Raw genomic sequence first — 22,383 nt, 5'->3', positions numbered from 1 at the left:
TTTTGACCCAGCTATTCCCCTTCTAGGTTTATTCCCTAAAGACCTAAATAGAGCATGCTACAGGGACACTGCTACATCGATGTTCATAACAGCACAATTCACAATAGCAAGACTGTGGAACCAACCTAGATGCCCTTCAATAGACGAATGGATAAAAAAAATGTGGCATTTATACACAATGGAGTATTACTCTGCATTAAAAAATGACAAAATCATAGAATTTGGAGGGAAATGGATGGCATTAGAGCAGATTATGCTAAGTGAAGCCAGCCAATCCCTAAAAAACAAATGCCAAATGTCTTCTTTGATATAAGGAGAGTAACTAAGAACAGAGTAGGGACGAAGAGCATGAGAAGAAGATTAACATTAAACAGGGACGAGAGGTGGGAGGGAAAGGGAGGGAGAAGGGAAATTGCATGGAAATGGAAGGAGACCCTCAGGATTATACAAAATTACATACAAGAGGTAGCGAGGGGAAAGGGAAAAAGAATACAAGGGGGAGATATGAACTGCAGTAGAGGGGGTAGAGAGAGAAGAGGGGAGGGGAGGGGAGGGGAGGGGGATAGTAAAGGATAGGAAAGGCAGCAGAATACAACAGACACTAGTATGGCAATATATAAATCAATGGAAGTGTAACTGATGTGATTCTGCAATTTGTATACGGGGTATAAATGGGAGTTCATAACCCACTTGAATCAAAGTGTGAAATATGATATATCAAGAACTATGTAATGTTTTGAACAACCAACAATAAAAAAAAGAAAAAAAAAAGAAATTTCAAAACTGAAACATAATGCATGCTTAGTTGTTTCAAAGTTTGATTATTGAAACAATTTTTTTTTTTGAGGTACTAACTCTTCTGTAAAATTGTCTTCATTTCTTTGCAATCTTTACTTGTTTTTCATGATGGGAAATAGTTTGTCATAAATTTTGGAGTTTCTCCTCATGAAATTTTGAAATATACAATGTAAACATTTTAATTTAAATTCATATAATATGGGAGGAATTCTTTTGGAAATACCAAATAGAATTAAATACCTAAGAATTAGATAAATTTTTAAACATTATTTTGTTTATATGTGTACTCTATGGTATACAAGACAATGATAAGGGTAATGCTAAGTGTTTAGACTTTGAACTTATTTCCTTACTCACTAATAATAACTAATAAGAAAGCATGTCTAGGACAACAAATTACTCTGAAAAAAATTTAAAAAAAATTAGACAGTGAGGTCTCTTAAGAAATTGAATATTTTTCCTCTTTTTGTTTTATTTTCTATCAGATGTTGCTAAATTCTGGAGGAATAGAATGGAACTGTTATTATATAGCATATTTTGAGTTCTTACTATATGCCAAATACTCTGCTATGTGCTTTACTTTATTATCTCTCTTCATCCTCATAGTGTTCCTCTGAAGCTGATGGTATTATTATCCTCATTTTATAAGTGAAGAAGTAGAATGTGAGAAAGATTAAGAGTCTTTCTTCCCCAATGTCATCCAAATAGAAAGTGGTACAGCTGGGATTTATACCCATATTGAATAATTCTGGTTCTTAACAATTGTGGGGCACTGTCTGTTCCTAAGGACTGTATGCAAGGGAGAAAATATAGTTGTGCTCTGATTAGTGCTACAGAAATATCTGTACAGTGCCATGGACTCACAGAGAGGATCTATGATCAGAAAAAGCTTTTGAATGTAATTTGGCTTGCTGCAGCCAGCCACTAGTTTGAGGAACAAAATGGGATGACCAACAGGTATTATAAAACAACAGAATTATGCTGGGTTTGGTGGCATCTGTAAGAATCACAAATGGGGCTCTGTCTAAGGATAAAATAAGAATTTTTATTCTTGGCAATCTGATTACTTTATGGTACTCCAATAACACTACCAGAATATGACCTCTGTAATACAGTACAGTCTTGAATTCTATGGGCCAGGAACTTTTACAGACTGTCAATTGGTGATGGCCTATAATAGATCCAACAGTCTTGACCTCATCATAAGGGAAGAGCTAGAAGGACATGTGTAATTATCAGAACAAGTAGCAAGTAACTATAAATGTGAACAACTTTCAAGTCATATCATTGCTTTTCAGCACTGTAAGTTCTGAAATTCCTCTCTAAGTCTGTTTTAATACTAAGAATTCTCTATACACACATTCCTTTTATGAGCTAATGTTGAGTGATTTCCACCAAGAGATGAATTAAATGTGAACTTCATTGTTACAGCATAAAAACTATTGCATAACCTGTTTGATGAGGTACAGGATGGGTGTGTATATTCTCTCAGTATAATATGTAAACAATTGCCTCAGTAGTTCATAGTTAAAAAATGGATAATGGATGTTAAATTCAGTAACATTTTTGGGTGGTAAAATGCACTTTGGATTCAATTACAATAGTTCCCTCATATCTGAAAGTTATATATTCTGAGAATCCCCCATGCATGCCTAAAACCATGGATAATACTGAACATGTATATATTATGTTTTTCCTATATATACCTATAATAAATTTTAATTTAGAAAGTATTTGGATTAATAAGATTAACAACAGTACTTTATAATAGAAAATCATAACAATATATGGTAATAAAAGTTTTATGAATGTGGTTGTATGCTCACTTTTTCACTTTTGCCCCCTCTGAAAATAATCTTACTATACTTTCACCTTCTCACTTAAAGGAACCACTTTATGACTTCTCTAGAATATCTAAGTTGCCAACATCACAATTCTTGCTCATTGGGACCATTCTTCCAAAATAAGGATTGCTCAAACACAGCATTGCAGTACCACTGGAGCTTCTTAAGGGGGTTGCTTAGTGACAAGGGATGCGTAGTATATACATCATGGATACACTGGACAAAAGGGTGGTTTATATCCTGGTCTGAAAGGAGCAGGGTGATGTTAGATATCAACACACTACTCAGTGTGTGTAACTTAAAACTTGAACTATTTCTGGAGTGTCCCATTTAATATTTTTGGACTACCATTGACTATAGGTAATTGAAACCATGGACAAAGGGAGAGTCTTTTATATAAACCATTTTAGATTATACCACCAAAACATACCTGTGACAAGAATAAAATCATTTTATACCATTGATGTGATTGAGTGTAGTTTGATGTGATGCTGTCACATGATATAGAATCACATTGTTAGCAAATAAATGCTAATTTAAGTTCTTCTTTTCCTATACATATTCCATTGATTTTTTTCATCTAATTGCTCTGGCCAGTGTTTCAAGAACTATGTTGAATAGAAGTGGTGAAAGAGGGCATCCCTGTCTTGTTCCAGTTTTAAGCTGGTAACTCTGCCCTCTGGATGGTGTAGGTAACCAGGGTGAGAAGACTGGACCTGTTGTAGAGCGTCTGGAAGCTGGGAGTGCTGCTCACCAGTCCCAGCAGGGAAATAGCGCCTCATGTGTCTTTTTTCCTGACCATTCGTCTGGAGATTTCTCAGATCCTGATCTCTCCAGACTTTAGTCCTCTCCTGTCTCTGACTTATCATGTCCCAACTGCAGGACCTCTCGTCTTCAGGCTCACACCAGGTGGGCGGCGCTCTGTTTGCACTGCATTCCTGTCCAATTAAGAGCTATTCTTGTGTTGGGTGGCCAATGTGCTGAGTTATCGCTGCTAGGGAGGAGGGAGGAATAGGATATCAGGTACCTGCTCAAATGGCAATCCAATCTGATAGCCATGCCCACCAAAAATAGTGAGGAAGGTTTTCCAAGATAGAATCAGTCTGCTTCCAGTGCCAGGGTGTCTGGTAATGTCGGGGGAGCTGGCGATTGCCTTGTGCTGTGGATAGGTAGCAGCCGAGTGACCTGTGTGGGAGTGGAGCGCAGTCTTGAGTTCTGCAGAGGTGATGATAGGTGGTTCTTCTAAGCTGCTTGTGAACCTTCTGTGAGCTAGAATTGCAGGCTTTGGGTCCAGAGTCCAGAGACTTACTCGAGCCCAGAGGCTCTGATTTCTGCGTGGGTGGTCACAGCGCTGGTGATTTCTGCGAAAATCCACTGTATAGAGGTCTTCTCACACTCTCTGAGATGTTATATTCCATTTAGGCAAGACGTTGTGGAGTCCCTGCCTGTCTGCTTTCTTGGTTTCATGCCACAGAGCAGCCAGAAACAGGACTTCCTCTATTCTGCCCTCTTCCCAAAGTCCTGTGTAAAGATTCTTTTAAAAAGTTTTCTTATCCTCTAGAGGATCTTTTTAACATAATTTATTTTACTTTAGGCATTATCATACATTCATTTTTTCATTGACTATTATTTTTTCCCATGAAGATGTTTACTGCATATTTTCTAAGGACCTGCAATTAATTAAAATCTTGCCAAACTTCCTTATTTATTATTTAAATACCATAAATTATTTTCATTTTATTGTTGAGAAATCTAAGAAATTAAGTAGTTGAAAATTACCATAAAAATTTTACAGGTAGAACTAAATTGGTAAATTATAAACTTAATTAATGTTTAATCTCCATTAATAAAGATGACTGTTTGCATGCTCATTATTTAATGTAGTATTTAAAAAAAGATTTATACATTATTATTCATGTTATTTCGTCAGACATAATAAACAACACATAATAAAATTTCATCATAAAAATGTTATTTTTATGAGATGCTATGTATGACCATATAGATTGTAGCAATTCTGATGGATTATAATAATTTGATTATTAGTAGCTTGTATCCCACTTTAATAGTTTCACACTTAATACTATTTGTTGAGTACCTACATTGTGCTTTTTATGGGCTTTTTTATTGGTGTATTATGCATAATAGTAGAAATCATTGTTAGATATTTGTACATACATATGATATAACAATGTAATTTGGTCAGATTCATTCTCTAGTACCTACTTTTTCCCTCTACTTATCCATCTCCCTGGTCCCCTTCTACATTGTGCTTTTCATTGATTACAGCTGGGTATCATAACTGGGCATCGCCTCTATTCACATGGAACTTACTGCATAGGAAATATACATCACACAAATAATGAATTGACCCTGGGTGAAGCACCAAAACTGTAAGAACTTACTCTTTGTCTAGGTCTCTGGCACTGAGCTCCATAAAGCCCTTGGAATTTACTGAGTAATGGTAGTGTCTCTTTTTACTCATGAGTAGCCCCTACAGAGCATACTTGAATTTATGCTAATGAAGGGACTCAGGGTGGGATCCCTAGAAAGCTTCAGGATGGAAGCTCATCACCAGACAAACTTAACACGTGATTTGAAGATGAGAACTTTTAGTCTCACCTCATAGAAGGTTGAGGGACAGCTGGAAAAAGATTAAAAACCCTGGAATACCAAGATTCAGAGAACTCAGTATTGGTGGACACATATTCATGTGCAGCAAAAGTGGCCTACCCAGAAAAATTGTGGAAGCTCTGTACCCCGACTCCTTTTTTTTTTTTTTTTTTTTGGTAGTAGAAACTATTGAATTTAGGACCTTTTGCATGCTATGCAGACACTATATCTGCAAGCTTCACAGTTTTTCTTCTTGGGATGGTAGGGATTGATTCCAGGGCTTTGTGCGATGCTTTATCACTGAGTCTATGCCCCTAACCCCTATCCATATTTTATTCTGCACATTGCTTGTCTCTTTACTAGTGACTAAAAGTGAAGCACTTTCCTCAGTTCTGTGAATAGTTCTAAAGAATTATGGAATCTGAGAACGGAGTTGAGGGAACCCTTGAATTTGTAGCCAGCCAGGAGGAAATGTAAGTAACTTGGAGCTTCTGTTTGTAAAGTAGTGACTAAAGCTGGTGACTAAAGTGTCAGAATTGAGTCAAATTTTTGTACTTGTTTAGTACCAGGAAATTGAAGACTTAGTGTGGAAGAGAGATCACACAGGAAAGAGGCAGCAAAAGAATTTTCTAGTAGAGAAACAGCATGTGTGAAGACTCAGGTATAAAGAGGTTATACACTTTAAGTAGATGACAGACATCAGAATTAATATTTATATTAAAAATTTCCTAATTGCAGGGCTGAGGCTGTAGCTCTGAGTACTTGCCTAATATGTGAGGAACTGGGTTTGATCCATAGCACCACATAAAAATAAACAAAGAAATACAGACATGATGTCCATCTACAACTACAAAGTTTTTTTTAAAAAAATTCCTAATTGTGATACAGAATTGGTGATCAAAACGAAGAAACTATTTGCAGGGAGACTCATTAGGCCATTGGTGTGATATTTCAGACAAGAGAAAAATAAAGGTTTGAGAGACAAGTGTAATGAAAGTAGAGGTGAAAGCATACAAGGCAACACAGAAAGTACCCAATTTTTTTTAATGAAACTTATAAAATATGCTTGCACTGGAAAAACATTGTGCAGGTAGCAAATGCAAAGCATAAATGGTAAAATTTGAGATTCAGGATGAGATAGGAAAAAACCTAGTTTATGTTCAGGTTTGTATGACTTTGATTAAGTAATTATATGAATCACAGTTTCTTAATTTTGAAAATGAAATCAGTGTTTTCTGTTCTGTTTCCCAGTATTTGTATCAAATGTGATAATACATGTCAAAGCACTTGGTAAATGTGGAGTAGGTGGATGCTGCTACTACTTATCTGTGTTTCTTTCAATTATCAAAACACAATAGAAGCTAGCCAGGTAACATTTTTTTTGTGTGTGTGGTTATTTTCACCTGCTCTACTTACAAATGAGTCTTCCAAATCAGTATTTTAGAGAAACTCATACTTGTTTTAAGTGAAATCATTTCCCCAGAGGTCCTGTTTCATTAACAGTCAGTTCATACAGGTGCCTTTGATCATTTTATGTGAGTTGCCAACTCTCCCTTACAGGGTCTTAACAAAGGATTATGAGTTTGTATAATTGGATGGGACTGGGAGAGCAGTGGTCACAGCTTTCAATCTGGAAATAACTGAAGAGAGAGAGAAATGTTGATAGCCAGGATCCATAGTCAGTCACAATTTTAAGAGGTCCATATGTTGAAGACTGCTATCAAATGTAGGCATTTATCAGGGACCATGGAGTTGATTCTGTTAATTGGCTGCTCCCCAGAAATACCAGAACCTGATTTTCATTTTAATGCTTATGTGGATAACTATCCTAGAACAGCACATTATTATCAGGACAGAAACATTTTTGTTCTCTGCTGCATCCCTGGAACCTAGAAGTGTGTCTGGCTCAAGTAATAGCAGTTGAATAAATATTTGTTGAATGAGACATTTCTGTCTTACTCTGTTTGCACTGCTATCACAAAATAGGTAATTTATAAAGAATTAAAATTTATTGATCCAATTCTAGGGTCTGGAAGGTTCAGATCAAGGTGCCAGTAGGTTTGGAGTCTGGTGAGGGCTTGTTTTCTATTTGATAGGTGGTATCTGTTTGCTGTACCCTCACATAGGGGAAGGGATGCACAAGCTCCCTGGGATCTCTTTAATAAGGTCACTAATCCCATGTGTGAAGGCTCTATCCTTATGCATTATATTTCTTTGTCACTTGCCACTGCTTTGTAAATTACCACAGATTGGTGATTTAAACAACAAGTATCTCTCAAGTTATAAAGACTGGAAGTCTAGTGTCAAGGTGCCAGTAGATCAAGTTTCTATTGAGGGCCCACTTTCTGGTTTGCAAGTAGCTTTTTGCTATGTCCTCACATGGTAGAATAGCTCTCTCTTCTCTCCTTAAGAGCACTAATCTCTTTGGTCAGGACTCTGCCCTCATAATGATCACATTGGGATTAGGATATCAATAGGTATTTCAAGAAGGGGACACCAAAGTTATCTACTGTAATGCCCACATAGTCCAAAGATTCTAGTTGATTATTTCCTTGATATCTCTCATATCTTCTCTTCTTCTCCATCTTCATTGCTAGTTTCTGAATCTGTCATGTCTTACCTGAATTCTTAGTTTTAAAACTGTCCTCCTTCAGATCTTATACTGGTCAACTACCCTTCCTATTACTGCATCTCTAGAGTAATAATTTAGCTAATTACTCCCTTGCTAAAATATTTAAAAATGGTTCCCTTTTACTTAGCGCAGAGTTTATATTTATGGTTTTTCTAAACACAATGACATTTTATAATCAGTTGTGAATTGTTAGATGTATCAAAGAATATCTGTGTTGTCTTTTATGAAAATGATTCTAAAAGGAGATATGGTGTTATATTGTAACTTATCTTTTAAATGATTCATGAAATCACAGAGGCAGAGCAGCTAGAATATGCATTTTCTTTGCTGCTGAATATGGCTAGAAAGAGCATACATCTAAATTAGACCTCACAAGAAAGACAAACATAATACTTTTCTCCAATTTTTTTTCATTATGGTGACACTCTGTTCACTTTGTGACTTTTATTTATACTATATTTTGACATAAGTGATTGTGTGTGTGTGTGTGTGTGTGTGTGTGTGTGTGTTTAGATAAAGGCATGAATTAGTTACAATATACTTTTTAAAATAGAAGTATTATACATTTTGTAGTTATACATTTCCAACCATTCAAAGAATAGGCCAAAATAAAAGAAAAAAAGGTTAATCAAAATGATTGATGACAAAAGGCATATGAACACAAATCCAAATAATATTTTATCCACTAAACAGTAAACTTTCATTCCAAACTACTATTTTTCTACAGAGAAATGTTTACACTGGAATATCAACTGAAATATTATCCCAAGTTTCAACATGTGGTTTATTTCTCTTATTATATGAAAATCTTCACTTTATCATTAATGATAAAAGGCTATATTAAATGGTATTAGGTATTAATATAGTATGAATAGAATAATTTACTTGAAGTGTTAGAGTACATAGAGATCTCAAGGTCAGCAGAACAGCTGGAAATTAAGGAAATCCTTAAAAAGCCAAGATAAGACCAGCTCTGCCTAAATCCTTGATGAAGTGCCACATTTCACAGGCTTAGGAGAATCCTGTACAAAACCATGCTAAAAAGCAGTGGTTTGAAGTCATAAGAACATAACAGAGATAACCAGCGTTATATCATGGATTAGTTTGCAGTTTGAATCCAGGCAAGATTATTAGAATATAATCTCAATGACCCTCAGAAAATAGGAAAATAGTATTTCTGTAACATGTTATCTACAGTGCCCAGTTGTCTATAAAAACATTGAACATGGAATTAAACAGGAAAGATTATCCATTCCTTAGAAAAAGGTAGTCAGTAGAAACTGATGTTTAGCCCCACAAAGACTTCAAAGCAGGTTTTTATAATTATACTTAAAGAAGTAAGGGAAAATAGGTTCAAAGAATTAAAGAAAATTTGGTATCAGTGAATGGACAGGTAATCTCAAAACAGTGAAAATTATTTTTTAAAAAATTTGGAAATCTTAAAGTTGAAAAGTATAATTTCTAAAATTAATTTGGTAAGTGAACTAAAAAAGGAGTTTTCTTTTCCTCATAAAATATATCTTTATATTTGAGCTGCTGCTTGTTATTGGCCAATAAGAACAAATGATTCTGAATAAGTAAGCATTTGTTGAGTTACATAAAATAGAGGCCTGGTTGCCTAACATAGACTTCATAAATTTTTGAGTCTGTCATATATAATTTTATTATATATTTATTACAAATTTTATAATATATTTTGCATTAACTTTATAATTTTTCCCCAGCATCCCAATCCAGTGTTTTTTTAAATTGTTTCTTTTTAGTTACAACATAACGATAGAATGTAACATAATTATAAAAGCATGGAATATAATTTGTTCTCATTCAGTCCCCTGTACTTCCTTTTCCCCTTTCTTTCTCCCACCCCCCCAATCCCTTCCCTCTGTTCTACTGATCTTTCTTCTGTTTACTTATAGTTTTTTTTCTTTAAATTAGTATCTTGTGGATGTAAGTGATGGCAAGGTTCACTGTGGTATATTCACATATGTACATAGGAAAGTTAGGTCAGATTTATTCCACTGACTTTCCCTATCCCATTCCTTCACCCTTCCCTTCATTCCCCTTTGTCTACTCCTCTGAAGTTAGTTCTATTCCTTTTTTTTTAATCCTCCCCCCTTATTTTGGATTAGATTACACATATCAGAGAAAACATTTGACTTTCAACTTTTTAGTACTGGCTTATTTTACTTGGCATGATAGTCTTAAGTACCATTCATTTACCAGGAAATACCATGCAGTCATTCTTCTTTTTAGCTGAGTAATACTCTATTGTGTATATATACTACATTTTCTCTATTCATTCATATGTTGTAGGACACGTAGGTTAGCTCCATAGCTTAGTTTATTGTGAATTTTGCTGTTATAAACATTGTGTGGCTGCTTCACTATAATATGCTGATTTAAAATCCTTTGGGCATATACTGAGGAGTGGGATAACTGGGTCAAATGGTAGTTCCATTCCAAGTTTTCTAAGGAATCTCCATACTGGTTTCCATAGTAGTTGCATCATTTTGCAATCCCACCAGCAATGTATGAGTGCACCCTTTTATTCACATCCTTACCAACACTTACTGTTACTTGTATTCTTAATAATTGGTATTCTGACTGTAGTGAGATGAAATCTTAGTTTTAATTTGCATTTCTCTAATTGCTAGTGATATTGAACTTTTTTAATATATTCGTTGGCCATTTGTATTTCTTCTTTTTAGAAGTATCTGTTTAGTTCCTTTGACCATTTATTGATTAGGTTATATATTTTTTTGTTTTGTTTTGATTTTTTTCCTGTTTTGTTTGTTTGTTTTTGTGTTAAATATTTTGAGCTCTTTCTATATCCTGGTTATTAATTCCATGAGGAGCAGGTGGCAAAGATTTTTCTCCCATTCTATAGGCTCTTTCTTCATATTCCTGATCGTTTCATATGCTATGAGAAAGCCTTTTAATTTGGTAACATCCCATTTATTGATTTTTAATTTTACTTCTTATGCTTAAAGAGTCTTTAAGGAAGCCCGTTCCTGAGCCAACACATTGGAATTTTGGGCCTACATTTTCTTCTACCATTCATAAGGCTTCTGCTCAAATTCCTAGGTCTTTGATCCACTTTGAGTCAATTTTGTGTGGGATTGAAAGATAGGGGTTAAATTTCATTCTACTACATATAGATGTCCACTTTTCCTAGCACCATTTATTAAGAAGACTGTCTTTTCTTCAGCAAGAACAACAACAAAAAACAGCTTGAAAATATCAGGAGAAGGTAATAGTAAACCCAAAGACCCAGTAGAAACAGGTGTGTTCTAATAACAAAAAGATTGCTGAAAAACAGGTAGATCCTAAGAGAACTGTGAAGTAGTCTAATATACATATATGTGCATTTCTAAAAATATGGGTGAGAATGAGGCATAAAAATATTTGATGAAACAGTGGCTTAACGCTTACCATATTCAGTGAATAACATTAACTTACAGATCCAAGAAACTTATAGAACACCAATAAGGATGAACATGAAGAAAATCATTTCTAGGCATATCCTAGTCCACCGTTAAGATAAACAGAAAAATGTTAAAGTGAGAGGAGAATACTACTTATTACTTATACTTCAAAAGAACAACTGATAATATTTGTTCCTGGTGTTAAAATTTGAGCTCTTAAGGGAGAAAAAAAGGAGTTTTGGAAAACTTACATTCATCAATATGTGGTTTTGGAAAACTTGTAATCACCAAAAACTTCCTAGTACTTCAGAAGCCTTTAAAATGACTTTTGTGGTGCTAGCAAATTGATTAAAAAAAAAAAAAGTTGTTAACATTTAATGAAATATGTCAACATTTAGAGATCTATATAAAGAGGATCTGTATAATTCTACCGAGAATTTTACTAGACCAGTGCTTGATTCTGAAAATCATATACTGATTTAAAAAATCCATTCAAAGTACAAAGTAAGCCCATAGAGTTTAGTGTAACATAGTACAAAAAGTTAATGGGTGTGCTTTCTGATGTCACATTGTAACTACTGTGGAAGAAACTACACTCTAGGGTTTGTCATGGTATCAAAAAAGAATAATCACAGTTATCTGAACAACTTCTCCCTTTCCCAACTACCCATGAAAGGACAGATTTTATTCTTATACCTCAACCAGAATAACATATTGCAAAAATTGAGTGCAGAAACAGATTTGAGAATGCAGCTTTTTTCTTTTAAGTCAGATGTTAGAGATTTGAAAAAACATAAGTTATGCTTTTTATGTCAACATGTAATAGGTTTATTGTTAAATGAATTTATAAATTATTTTTTTTAACTCTATTAGTTCTAATTTCTAACACAATAAAAGTCAATAGATATTCTTCACTCTAACAAAAGCTCTTTGGGATCCCCCAGTTTTTTTGTTTTGTTTTGTTAAGTTTTAAAGGTATACTGAGACTAAAAAAATTGAGAACTGTTTTGAGCCTGTTCTGCCTCTACCTTCAGACAGCACATTCCTTGAACAGCAGCAGACTGGAAAATTGGAAATACCTTGCAACCCAGAGATTAGTGTTCTTGAGTATATGATAACTTTCAATTTTTGTTGGTATCATTATTTTCAAGTAAATGGTACAGCATGTAGTAGGTGTGCTGCTTACTGCTTCCAATGGCAATCTTCTCTTGTCTTTCCCTTCTGATACTTGCTTCTAGACTTTTTACTTTTACCAGGGAACTTTATCAGGAAAACAGATAAGGACTTTTGAAGTAAAGAAAAAAAAAAGTCCTTATTTTTTTTCCCTTCTTTTGTTACATTTAGGGGTTACCAAAGGAGAGCTGTTAAAGTATTAGAGGACTTCTGTAGTGGCCTGCATGGTTGATTGCTGAACTGTATTTCTCCCTCTTTCCCAGTATTCTTGATGACTTTGTACTTGGACTTGAATTTAGAATATCCCTTATTATAAATAAGCTTGTTGCAGATCCAGTTATATATTAAGACAAACTGTTGTCATAAAATCAGACAAATGTTACTGTACTCTGACTTCTAGCCCTCGATGTTTTCACCTAATGTTTTTAATGCTTAAATGTGTTTGGATGGAAGGACTAAAACCAAGTTTTATTTCCTTGATATCTGAGAGGCTTGCAAGTAATAGGATTGATCATTTTCCCTTGTGTTAAGTTCAAAGAACTTTATGATATACTTTTTGAATCTTATTTTATTTTTGAAATGATAAAGATTTTCTATGGGTTTGCAAATGTCCATAGTTCTGAAAGTCATAGAAAGCCTTTACCAGAAAAGAACACTTCTAATTTGAAGCTGTCAATTAGAAGGGTATCTGTTTGGGTCTAGAAATAAAACCTGATTACCTACCAATTGACTTCTTGAATTACAATTTTCCTTGTGTTTTCTTAGGCCAAAGAGGAAGAGGAAGCTTTTCTGGATTGGAGTGATGATGATGATGATGGATTTGATCCGAGCACACTTCCAGATCCAGATAAATACAGAAGCTCTGAAGAATCAGATAGTGAAGACATGGAAAATAAAATTAGGTATGCTTTTACCATTGGTATTATTAAGTTTGTACTTAATACTCACATGAATCTTCTCCTTTTAATGAATCCCAAAGACATTTTAAAAAATATTATTCCAAAATTTTTTTACTTTTAACATCCTGAAAACCCTGCGGTGTTTCTTACCTGGAGATCACTAATACAAATATCTCAGACCTTTCTAGTCATTTTAGAAAGGATTTTTAAAAAATTATTTCCATAATCCCTGCTAACAGATAAAGGTGTGATGTAAATTGTTTTCTTTTTCTTTCTGTATCCTTTTTTTTTTCTCTCATCTCTTCCTGAATCTTTTATGCTTAACTCTTTGATGAATTAGAGTAAGTACAGAGGGGGATTTTATTTTGACTCACTATCAAAGGATTCTGTTGAGAGTTCTATTAAAAATTGCCTTTGAATTTCATTTGGGGTAGTGGATACTGGGAATTAAACATAGAGACACTCAACCACTGAGCCACATCCCCAGCCCTATTTTATATTTTGTTTAGAGACAGGGTCTCACTTAGTTGCTTAGTGCCTTGCTTTTGCTTAGGCTAGGTTTGAGCTTGTGATCCTTCTGTCTCAGCCTCTAAGTCACTGGGATTATAGGCATGTACCACCTCGCTGGCCTGCCTTTGAATTTCAAAAGAGCAATTATATTTTCACATTTTTTACATTAAATAACAAATAAGATATTAGAAAACAATATAAATAACCCTTGACAGTTTTCTTTCAATTTAAAATCTATTCATTTGGTGTCATCTATTTACCACCATGCCAAAAATAAGTGTGATGAATTGAATAAAGGTGTGACTTATTCAGCATTTTTTAGAGTACTGGGTATTAGATTAAATTAAGATTATATTGATTTAAAAGTTAGGAATGCTAGACTTCATAAATATTTTAAATCATTGAGCAGGTGTTAAGAACTAGTGGCAGATAAAGTTAATAGGCTTGAAATAAAGTTGAAGCTTGATGGAACCCCTGAAGTGCTGGCCAAAAGAGTTTGGAGTTGCAGAAATAGGCCATAGAGAGTTATAATTTGTTCTTAAACATGAGCAGATCGCCAAAAGATTATCCTCTAAGGAGAAAATGCTGTGTGGAGACCTTGAGTTACTCTTCATTTAAATCTTGTGCTCATTTAAACACAGAATTATTTGGTAATAGGGAAAATTCACATGTCCAAAACTCAGTTGTACCAACTAATGCCAGAAACTTGAGGTACATGCTATTAGACAACTGAGGAGTGAAATACTAGACAATGCAATACTAACTTTACTTCCACAAAAGGCACCACAGGTAAAGATAATCTTATTAGGATTTAACAAAATATACAAATGTTTATGCCATTTAGAGTTATTTAGATTCAGGTCTTATTCTTAATTCTTAAAAACTGACTTTTAAAAAAGAAAGTACACATATGTAGCTTCAGAAAGTTCCTTTTTGCATGTGTCTGAGATCTAGGTAAACTGGATGGTCCATTTTACTACTATATATATATATATTTGTTATTTTGTTGTTGTTGTTGTTGTTCCTCTTTCAGAGTGGATTTTAGGCTCTCTATTTTAATACATGTGTTTTGACTTACTGCATGACTTTAAACCATTAACTTCCAGATGTTTCTGTTTGACTCTCTGGAGGGATGTTAATTGGTTCTTACAATTTGTTCTGTAGCCATATTTTGCATATCCAATATACCTTTAAAAGATAGAACCCATCTTTGAATCAGGTTGTTGGCAATCCTGCGTGTGATTTGAACAGATTTTTTCCTTAATATTTTTATGATAGTTTCTAGGGTCATCCTTCATTTGTGTTGTACAGACATTCCATTTCATATTTGTCATTTTTTTATCATCATAATGACACTTCTCTATTATACCTACTTAATATAACTAGTTCTCTTATAATTTCACATGCTGCACCCTCTTAATTAGCCTGAAAATGTTTTATAGCTTGAAATTCTATCTTTGTTTATTTTATCAACACTTAAAGTTGAGCCCCTATTTCCATCCTCAGTATTAGCATCACAAGTACAGAGAAGACCCTGAAATATTTGAATTGATTCATTGATATTTGGAGACTTATAGGGTTAAAATATATAATTATAATTATGTAATTGGTCCCAATGGTTTGATGATGGAATAGATGACAGAGTACAGATGATTGGCAGGTTGGGAAAAGCCAAGGTTGGGTAAGTGTAATGGACAAACAGGGAGGTAGGGTACCCTGAAAGATGCCAAAGCATCTTATTGTAAAGACAACAATTCAAATGGAAAATAGTCAAGCATTATGTGAAAAGTAAAACAGTTGTAGTTTAAGGCACACTTAGTAAAAGATTAAAATTGGTCAACTTGTCTCAAGCTAAAGACACATTCTTTTTTTGAGAATATCAACCAGGGCTTGGTTATTAACATGAGGATATTATTCCTTAAGTATATTCAAGACTTTTTATGTATGAGCACAGTTTATCTAGTTCAATTCCCTCTTCCTACAAATGAAGAAACCAAAGCTTTAAGGGATAAAATAATTTATGTCCATGATCACAGTAAAAATTAGGGACAGATTTGTGTGATTTGCATAAATGAAATTGATTTCTTAGTTTTACTACCACAATCAGGTTATGCTGTGTTTCTCCAACTTTAGGAGAGGTAGGTAAGGAAAACTGCCTAAAGACAAATTTATTTATTTGACTGAAGACCTGGATCCATTTACAAACTAGAGGGTAGATTTGACTAGGCCATGGTTTTTCATTGTGTTAAGCAGTTACATTGCTGTGATAAAATATCTGAGTTAAACAATTTATAAGGAAGAAAGATTTGCCTCACGGGTTTCAGGGATTTCAATCCATGGTCTCTGGCCCTGATTGCTTTTAGGCCTATGGAGAAGCAATACATCATGGAAGAGAAAAGCTGCTCACCTCATGTTGACTAGAAAATAGAGAGGAAGGGGCTGGGGACAAATTATATGCTTTAAGAGCACGCCTCCAATTACCTACTTCTATCAACTAAGCCCTAGTTCCTAAAGTTTCCACCACCTCCTAATAGCCTATTAAACTCTTAGTCCATCAGTGGATTAATCCAGTGATGAGGTCAGAACCCTTATGATCCAGTCACTCCCACAAGGCCTGACCTCAGAACATGCTAACTTTGGGACAGAACCTTCAACACAGGAACTTTTAGGGGATATTCCAGATCCAAACTATAATATTGCCTTTAGGATTATTGATATTATGGTCCAGAAAATACTATATTTAGGGAAAGGGGAGGCTGTAGGCTATTTAGTATTGTCCCTGGCCACTGACAGTACCAGATTCCCTTTCCCTATTCCCTGGTTCAGATAACTAAAAATGTCTTTAGACATCACCAGGCATACTTTGGGGAAGCAAAATTGTCCACAGTTGAGAACTAGGAGATTAGATTTTAGTGCAAGTAGTCCTTCTCAGCACAGCTTCTGTCAGGCAGGTGGAATTGGTACAAAAGATAAAACCTGTTTGTCATTCCTACACTAGAAGGCAGGATTTATGGTAAGCTACAAGTAGTGGTCTACATGTACAGTTTCTTTTCATACGCTGATATTCATCCCCGTTCCCCCCTTTTTTGGTATCAGGGATTGAACTTGGGGGCACTAAATCACTGAGCCACATACCCTTTTTATTTTTGAGACAGAGTCTTGCTGATTTGCATAGTTTCACTAAGTTGTTGAGGCTGGTTTTGAACTTGCAATCCTGCCTCAGCCTCCTGAGCCACTGGAATAACAGGCCACTATACTCAGCTCTTCCTTTTTCTTTAAATTACCTCATTGGCAATGAATTAAAATGTATGTAAACAAAAAACAAAAATTGTTTTAGATGAAGAAAAAGTATTTACAAGGCTATATACTGTAGAATTTTTAAAAAATTTAGTTGTTGATAGACCTTTATTTTATTTATTTATTCATATGCAGTGCTGAGAATTGAACCCAGTGTCTCACACATGCTAGGCAAACACTCTACTACTGAGCTTCAATTCCAGCCCCTACACTATAGAATTTTGACAGTAATAATTGCTGCTGCAACTGCAATTTACAGTAATAACATGAGTACAATTTTCCAGTGTTGTTTCAGTTTGACTACCTCTTCTTTTTCTTTGCTTCTCAAAAAAAGGATGATGTGCTAAGATTTTTGTGATGTCATCTTTAGAGGAGCTTCATAACATTTTCACAGGCTTATTTGCTTTGCTCTTTCTAGCTTCCACTCAGTAATTGTTTCAGCACCTCGTGCTTCTGCCTTGGTCATCATTGTTCTCTCAGGAGGTTATTCTCTGTATATAAACTTGGTGTTTTCAGAGATGAGTTCATTCTTATGAGACTAGACACAACAATTAGAAAATGCCAGCATGAAGTAGTTTCATTTAAATTTCCTCTGGAATTTCTTTTTCCCTCACTTTGCTGACACTCATAAATATTCAGCATGAGTGGCACTTTTGTCTCTCTACATGGAGAGATACTTTGTCAGTAGGAAATAGGCAATGGAGAGTCAGATTTAGTGGAGAATGGCTAAATCTGGGGTCATAGTTCCTCCTCAGGGAGGTCTGACAGGATTTTTAAAAGTTCGTATTTCTACCTTCCTTCTCAGCTCAGTGCACATCTGTAGTAGAATTTAAAATACCCTCAGTCCTCTGTGGAATTATCAAAATTTCTGTCTCTAGCACTAAGATTCCAAAGGGATTTCGATGTATGAGATTTAAGTTAGTATGACTAAAAAGAAACCTTTGCTTAATATGTGGTCCCAGCAAATAGGAAAATAATGACCTTGAGTTCCTTTTAAGGAGATATAAGAATGTTGCCATGAATCTATTTATCCTCAAAAATAGAATTATGAACTGGGAAGGCTGGTAATCTACCCTTAGTACAGGAGGAGTTGGGACCTGTACTAAATTCAGATATCTGAATTTCATCTGAGGGTTTGGTGTGCTTCTTTTGACAACAGGTATAGAAAGAAGAGCTTGCTTTGTTCTCTGATTTCTTTCCTCTTTTTTTGAAGGGGGGAGGAGGAGTATCTTAAAATTTAGTCCAGACTTTTATTTTTTTTTTTTTCTGGCTTTGAGCTCTCATTTCTGCTTTGGAACTATGAAATTAGCATGGTGAATTTCATAAAAGATATTAGGATTTGTTATTATTTTATTAAAATAGAGACAAAAGAATTTGATATGAAATGTAGTTCCTTGTTTTAGTGGACTTTTATAACATCAAACAATGCACTGGTCTGCTGAGACCTATGCAGAATTGTATGTTCTTTTTTCCAATATATTTTAGGAGAGTTGTGTATTTTAGGGGAAAGAAGATTTCAACTGTTGCAGTTGCCCTTGAGCTCATAAGTGATTATTCATTTCAGATAGTCCATATAATGCAGCTTCACTGCTTTAACAACAACAACGACAAAATGATATTTTTAAAAGATTCTAACTGTAGTGCGAAGAAATGTAATAAGAATCTTCTGCATAATTTAAAACATATTCTACTTAAGAATTAAAAATACTTACCTGATCTGTTTCTTTGGTTATCATATTTCTCCATACATTCTTTCAAATAAGAATATTTTGAGGTCTGAAGTGTGCTAGGCATACTGAGTGCAGGTACAGAGCTAAAACACTAAACAAGTACCTTTCTTGCTTTCATAGTTTTTCTTTCAGTGGCAATTACAGAGAGCTAAGTACACAATTACAAAACATTGGGATGTACTAGTGCGGCGCTTTGTGTGCCTGGGAAAGCAGTGGAGAGGGTTTATGTAGAGAATGACCGTGGGAAGCACATAAATGATAGGCCTCACCTTGGCCTGGTGGAAGAGCCCAGGAAGAGCTTCCTGCAGGGACCCATGTCTAAGCTAAACCTGAAGTGAGTTAAGTCTTAACCAACCAGAGGGAGCAATGGTATATCCTTTGAAGTGAGAGAAGAGTATCTTTAACCATGTTCCAATTAGTCTCTTCTTTCAGTAAGATTGTTCCTTTTAGCTCTGCCTTACTAAAGATTTGGCTATAAGCATATAATATAAGATTAATTTTGTATGTCTAGTACCATTCATCATATTTTGTTTATGGCCATCTTCATGTGAATTGCTAATGATATAAATTTTTGCGAAGTATTGAATATGATGAAAAGGAAGCAGCTGGATATTCTATATATTCATTATCCAGTCAAATTGAGTTTTTAATATTTATAATCATAGCCTTTTTCAAACAAACAAAAAAGTAGTGGTTAGATTCTTACTACCTTGTTTCAGTCTTTGCTTTGCAAACTGTAGCCTCCGACTAAGGTAGGTTCCTTTAAAACAAACTGTTGTGTCCTATGGTGTTTAGTAGATTGTTCTAAATTGCCCAAGGCCAGTTACAGCTGTAACTGGTACCGAATCTGTCATAGTTTAGACATAATTTCTATGGAGATACATCTATATGGATTAATACATTTTCGTATAAAGAGTAAACCCATCCACTTCTGATATAATTAGCTATTCTTACCTCTTCTTACATGGTTCTTAAACAATAGATTGATGAAGGTGTTTTGTCTTTTTTTAATTTGAAGTTTTTATTTTTGTTTTTAAAATATCTATTCTATACTAGTTTGGATTTTGAATGAACTTGCCTATCTTTATAAATTATCTGTTATATGAGCTACTTGAATCTCTTTAGTTTGTCCTAGTATTGAGTTCTATGATATCTCTTCAGTGAGTTTTGCCTAGCAGCTCTTCTTTCAAGACTTTTCAGTCAGTCTCATAATATATGGGAGTCTTTTCACTTGGAAAATAAATGTATATGATTCAAAAATGAATTCCTCGAGAAGGAAAATGTGCAGAAACCATAACCAAACTACTTTTGATTGGGGCAGGATGGGTGTAGCATGCTATTTTATATAAATCTAGTGAAATTACTTGTGATATATATATAGAGGATGATTCTCTATTAAAGAGCTCTCTCTCATGTAGTCTGGTTATACATGTTTTAAAAACACTATTAACTGTGGTTTCAACTTGAACGTCTTGATTGATAGACTTGTGAATGATAGATATAGAAAAAAATGAGTTCAGCTTAAATGATGTAATTAATTCATTCTGTGCCTGCCATTACCCACCACAACCTTCACCCATGTTGGGGATTGAAGCTATGGTCTGACATATCCTAAGCTACAACTTTACAACTGAGCTATACCCTTAGCCCATTTCTTTCCTTTTAGTCTTTGTAACTTCAGGAGGTTTAACATCATTCCAGTATGCCTAACATTTTTCAAGAGAAAAATCCCAATCATCTCTACTTATCTGTGAAACATTTGGAAACAAGAATATTTAGGGAAACTTCTAAGGCTGATTATTAGAATAGGGATAGGAAAGGACAACATGATTTGTCTTGGGACAGTGAGGAAGGAGGGTGTAATTTTCTGGAGTGAGGATTGGAATAGTAAGGATCTAGTATGAGAAATGTGGGGTTTAGGAAACTATACTCTTGACTTTGTTTGTAGTCTTTTTTGCCCTGTGCTTTCTACTGTGTCATTGATTCACCCATTGTATAAATGTCAGTGACACTGAGTTGTGAGTTTGTCATATTTTTCAAAAGTATCAGGACTGCCATAAGACCATGAGGACACCATGAGGCCAAAGCAAAACATCTTGCTAAAAATAGTGTTCTCTTGGCTGTGGCCCTAACCCTGATGCATGGCAGGTTTGTTCACATTAAGATCATTGAGAATGACTCTTTTGTTTCACATTGCTTTTCACAGGTAGAGGTATTCATGTCTGATGATTGCATAATATATATTCTGTCACTTAGTTATACCATAATTTCCTCATCAGCCTTCCCTTTCAGAATTTTAGATTGTATTCATCTTAGGTTTTTGGTTCTTTTTGCTTGGTTTTCATATATTTACTTATTTATTGCCATTGTGAGTAATTCTTTAACGAGAAACTTGGTAAAGACTGAATTTTCTCTTTGAATGGCTAGTGAAGAATAAGACTAAACTGTGAAACTTAATTTTGCTAGAACATGGGGGATGTGCTTGGGTAGGTGATCATCTTGAATATTGAAAACTAATCAGTGAAAGTAGTTAAGAGAAAAGCTTATGTGTTTCTGGGGAGCACAAAATGTTCTACATGTATATTAGTAATGTAACAAAATGTGTAGCCTAAATCCAACTTGGATGATTTTTAAATTTCTTATTATATCTCCCAAATTGCTAGAGCACTGATTCTGAACCTGGACTCTTCTGATAAGCTTTAGGGGAATCTTGAATATCTTGAAATTATGTGTATATACGAGGTGTGGCATGCATGCATCTGGAAAAGGGGGTCTTATTTTTCATCAAATTTTCAAATAGGTTTAAGTATACATTTTATAGAAGGAAATGTATCTGAGGAATAGTGGTGAGATATGCCATTTTCTGCCTTCTTACTACCAACAGCCTTTTCTGGTTATTAGAATTCTGGTCTAAGAAAACACTTTTTCTCTCCTCTTGCAGTTATGTTTATAATGAACTCTGAGCCAATCAATCTTTTCTTAGATCAAACTGGTTTTATAAATCTGTTTTTAGTTCTGAGCAACTAGAAGAGACATTCAAAATGTGATACATTCTCAGTACTATTGTACATGCCATCAGAAGGAAACTGAGCAGATTTTATGGAATGTGCTGCAGTAATTAATCTTCATTAGGACTGTTGCCATGGCCTTGTAATTTAAAATTTGTTAGGGAAAAAGTCTTTGGTACACCATAGTTGAATACCAAAGTGCCAATACTTACGGATGCATATGAAGATTTCCAAGACTGATTTTAAATGATCACAAGCTCACTTATTACTAGCTGAAAATTACATAGGAAAAGTCCAAGCTACATTTGATATGAATACAAGGAGAGTTTTATATAAATAGAAGCTCTCATGGGGCACTGGGGTGCTGAACTTTTGCCCATATAGTGGCTTTGCACAGCCAATATTGAAGCATTTTGTAAAAGGACACCCAGGAGTTTCCCTGTACGTGAATATT

The 22,383-nt window shown here is 34.7% G+C and overlaps 1 protein-coding gene across 1 annotated transcript in view; it reads left to right on the top strand.

Moving 5' to 3' along the window:
- The window catches only part of Ddx10 (DEAD-box helicase 10), a 271,314-nt gene that overhangs the window by 235,903 nt on the left and 13,028 nt on the right, over positions 1–22,383 (top strand). The window contains exon 17 of the mRNA XM_076843793.2: positions 13,251–13,387. Within this exon, the coding sequence (XP_076699908.2) occupies positions 13,251–13,387 (137 nt within the window). The remainder of the gene's footprint in view (positions 1–13,250; positions 13,388–22,383) is intronic.

Source organism: Callospermophilus lateralis, chromosome 2 (genome assembly GCF_048772815.1).
Source record: "Callospermophilus lateralis isolate mCalLat2 chromosome 2, mCalLat2.hap1, whole genome shotgun sequence".
Lineage (NCBI taxonomy): Eukaryota > Metazoa > Chordata > Mammalia > Rodentia > Sciuridae > Callospermophilus > Callospermophilus lateralis.
Note: the sequence above shows the minus strand (reverse complement) of the source record. Positions and strands in the feature narration are given on the sequence as shown.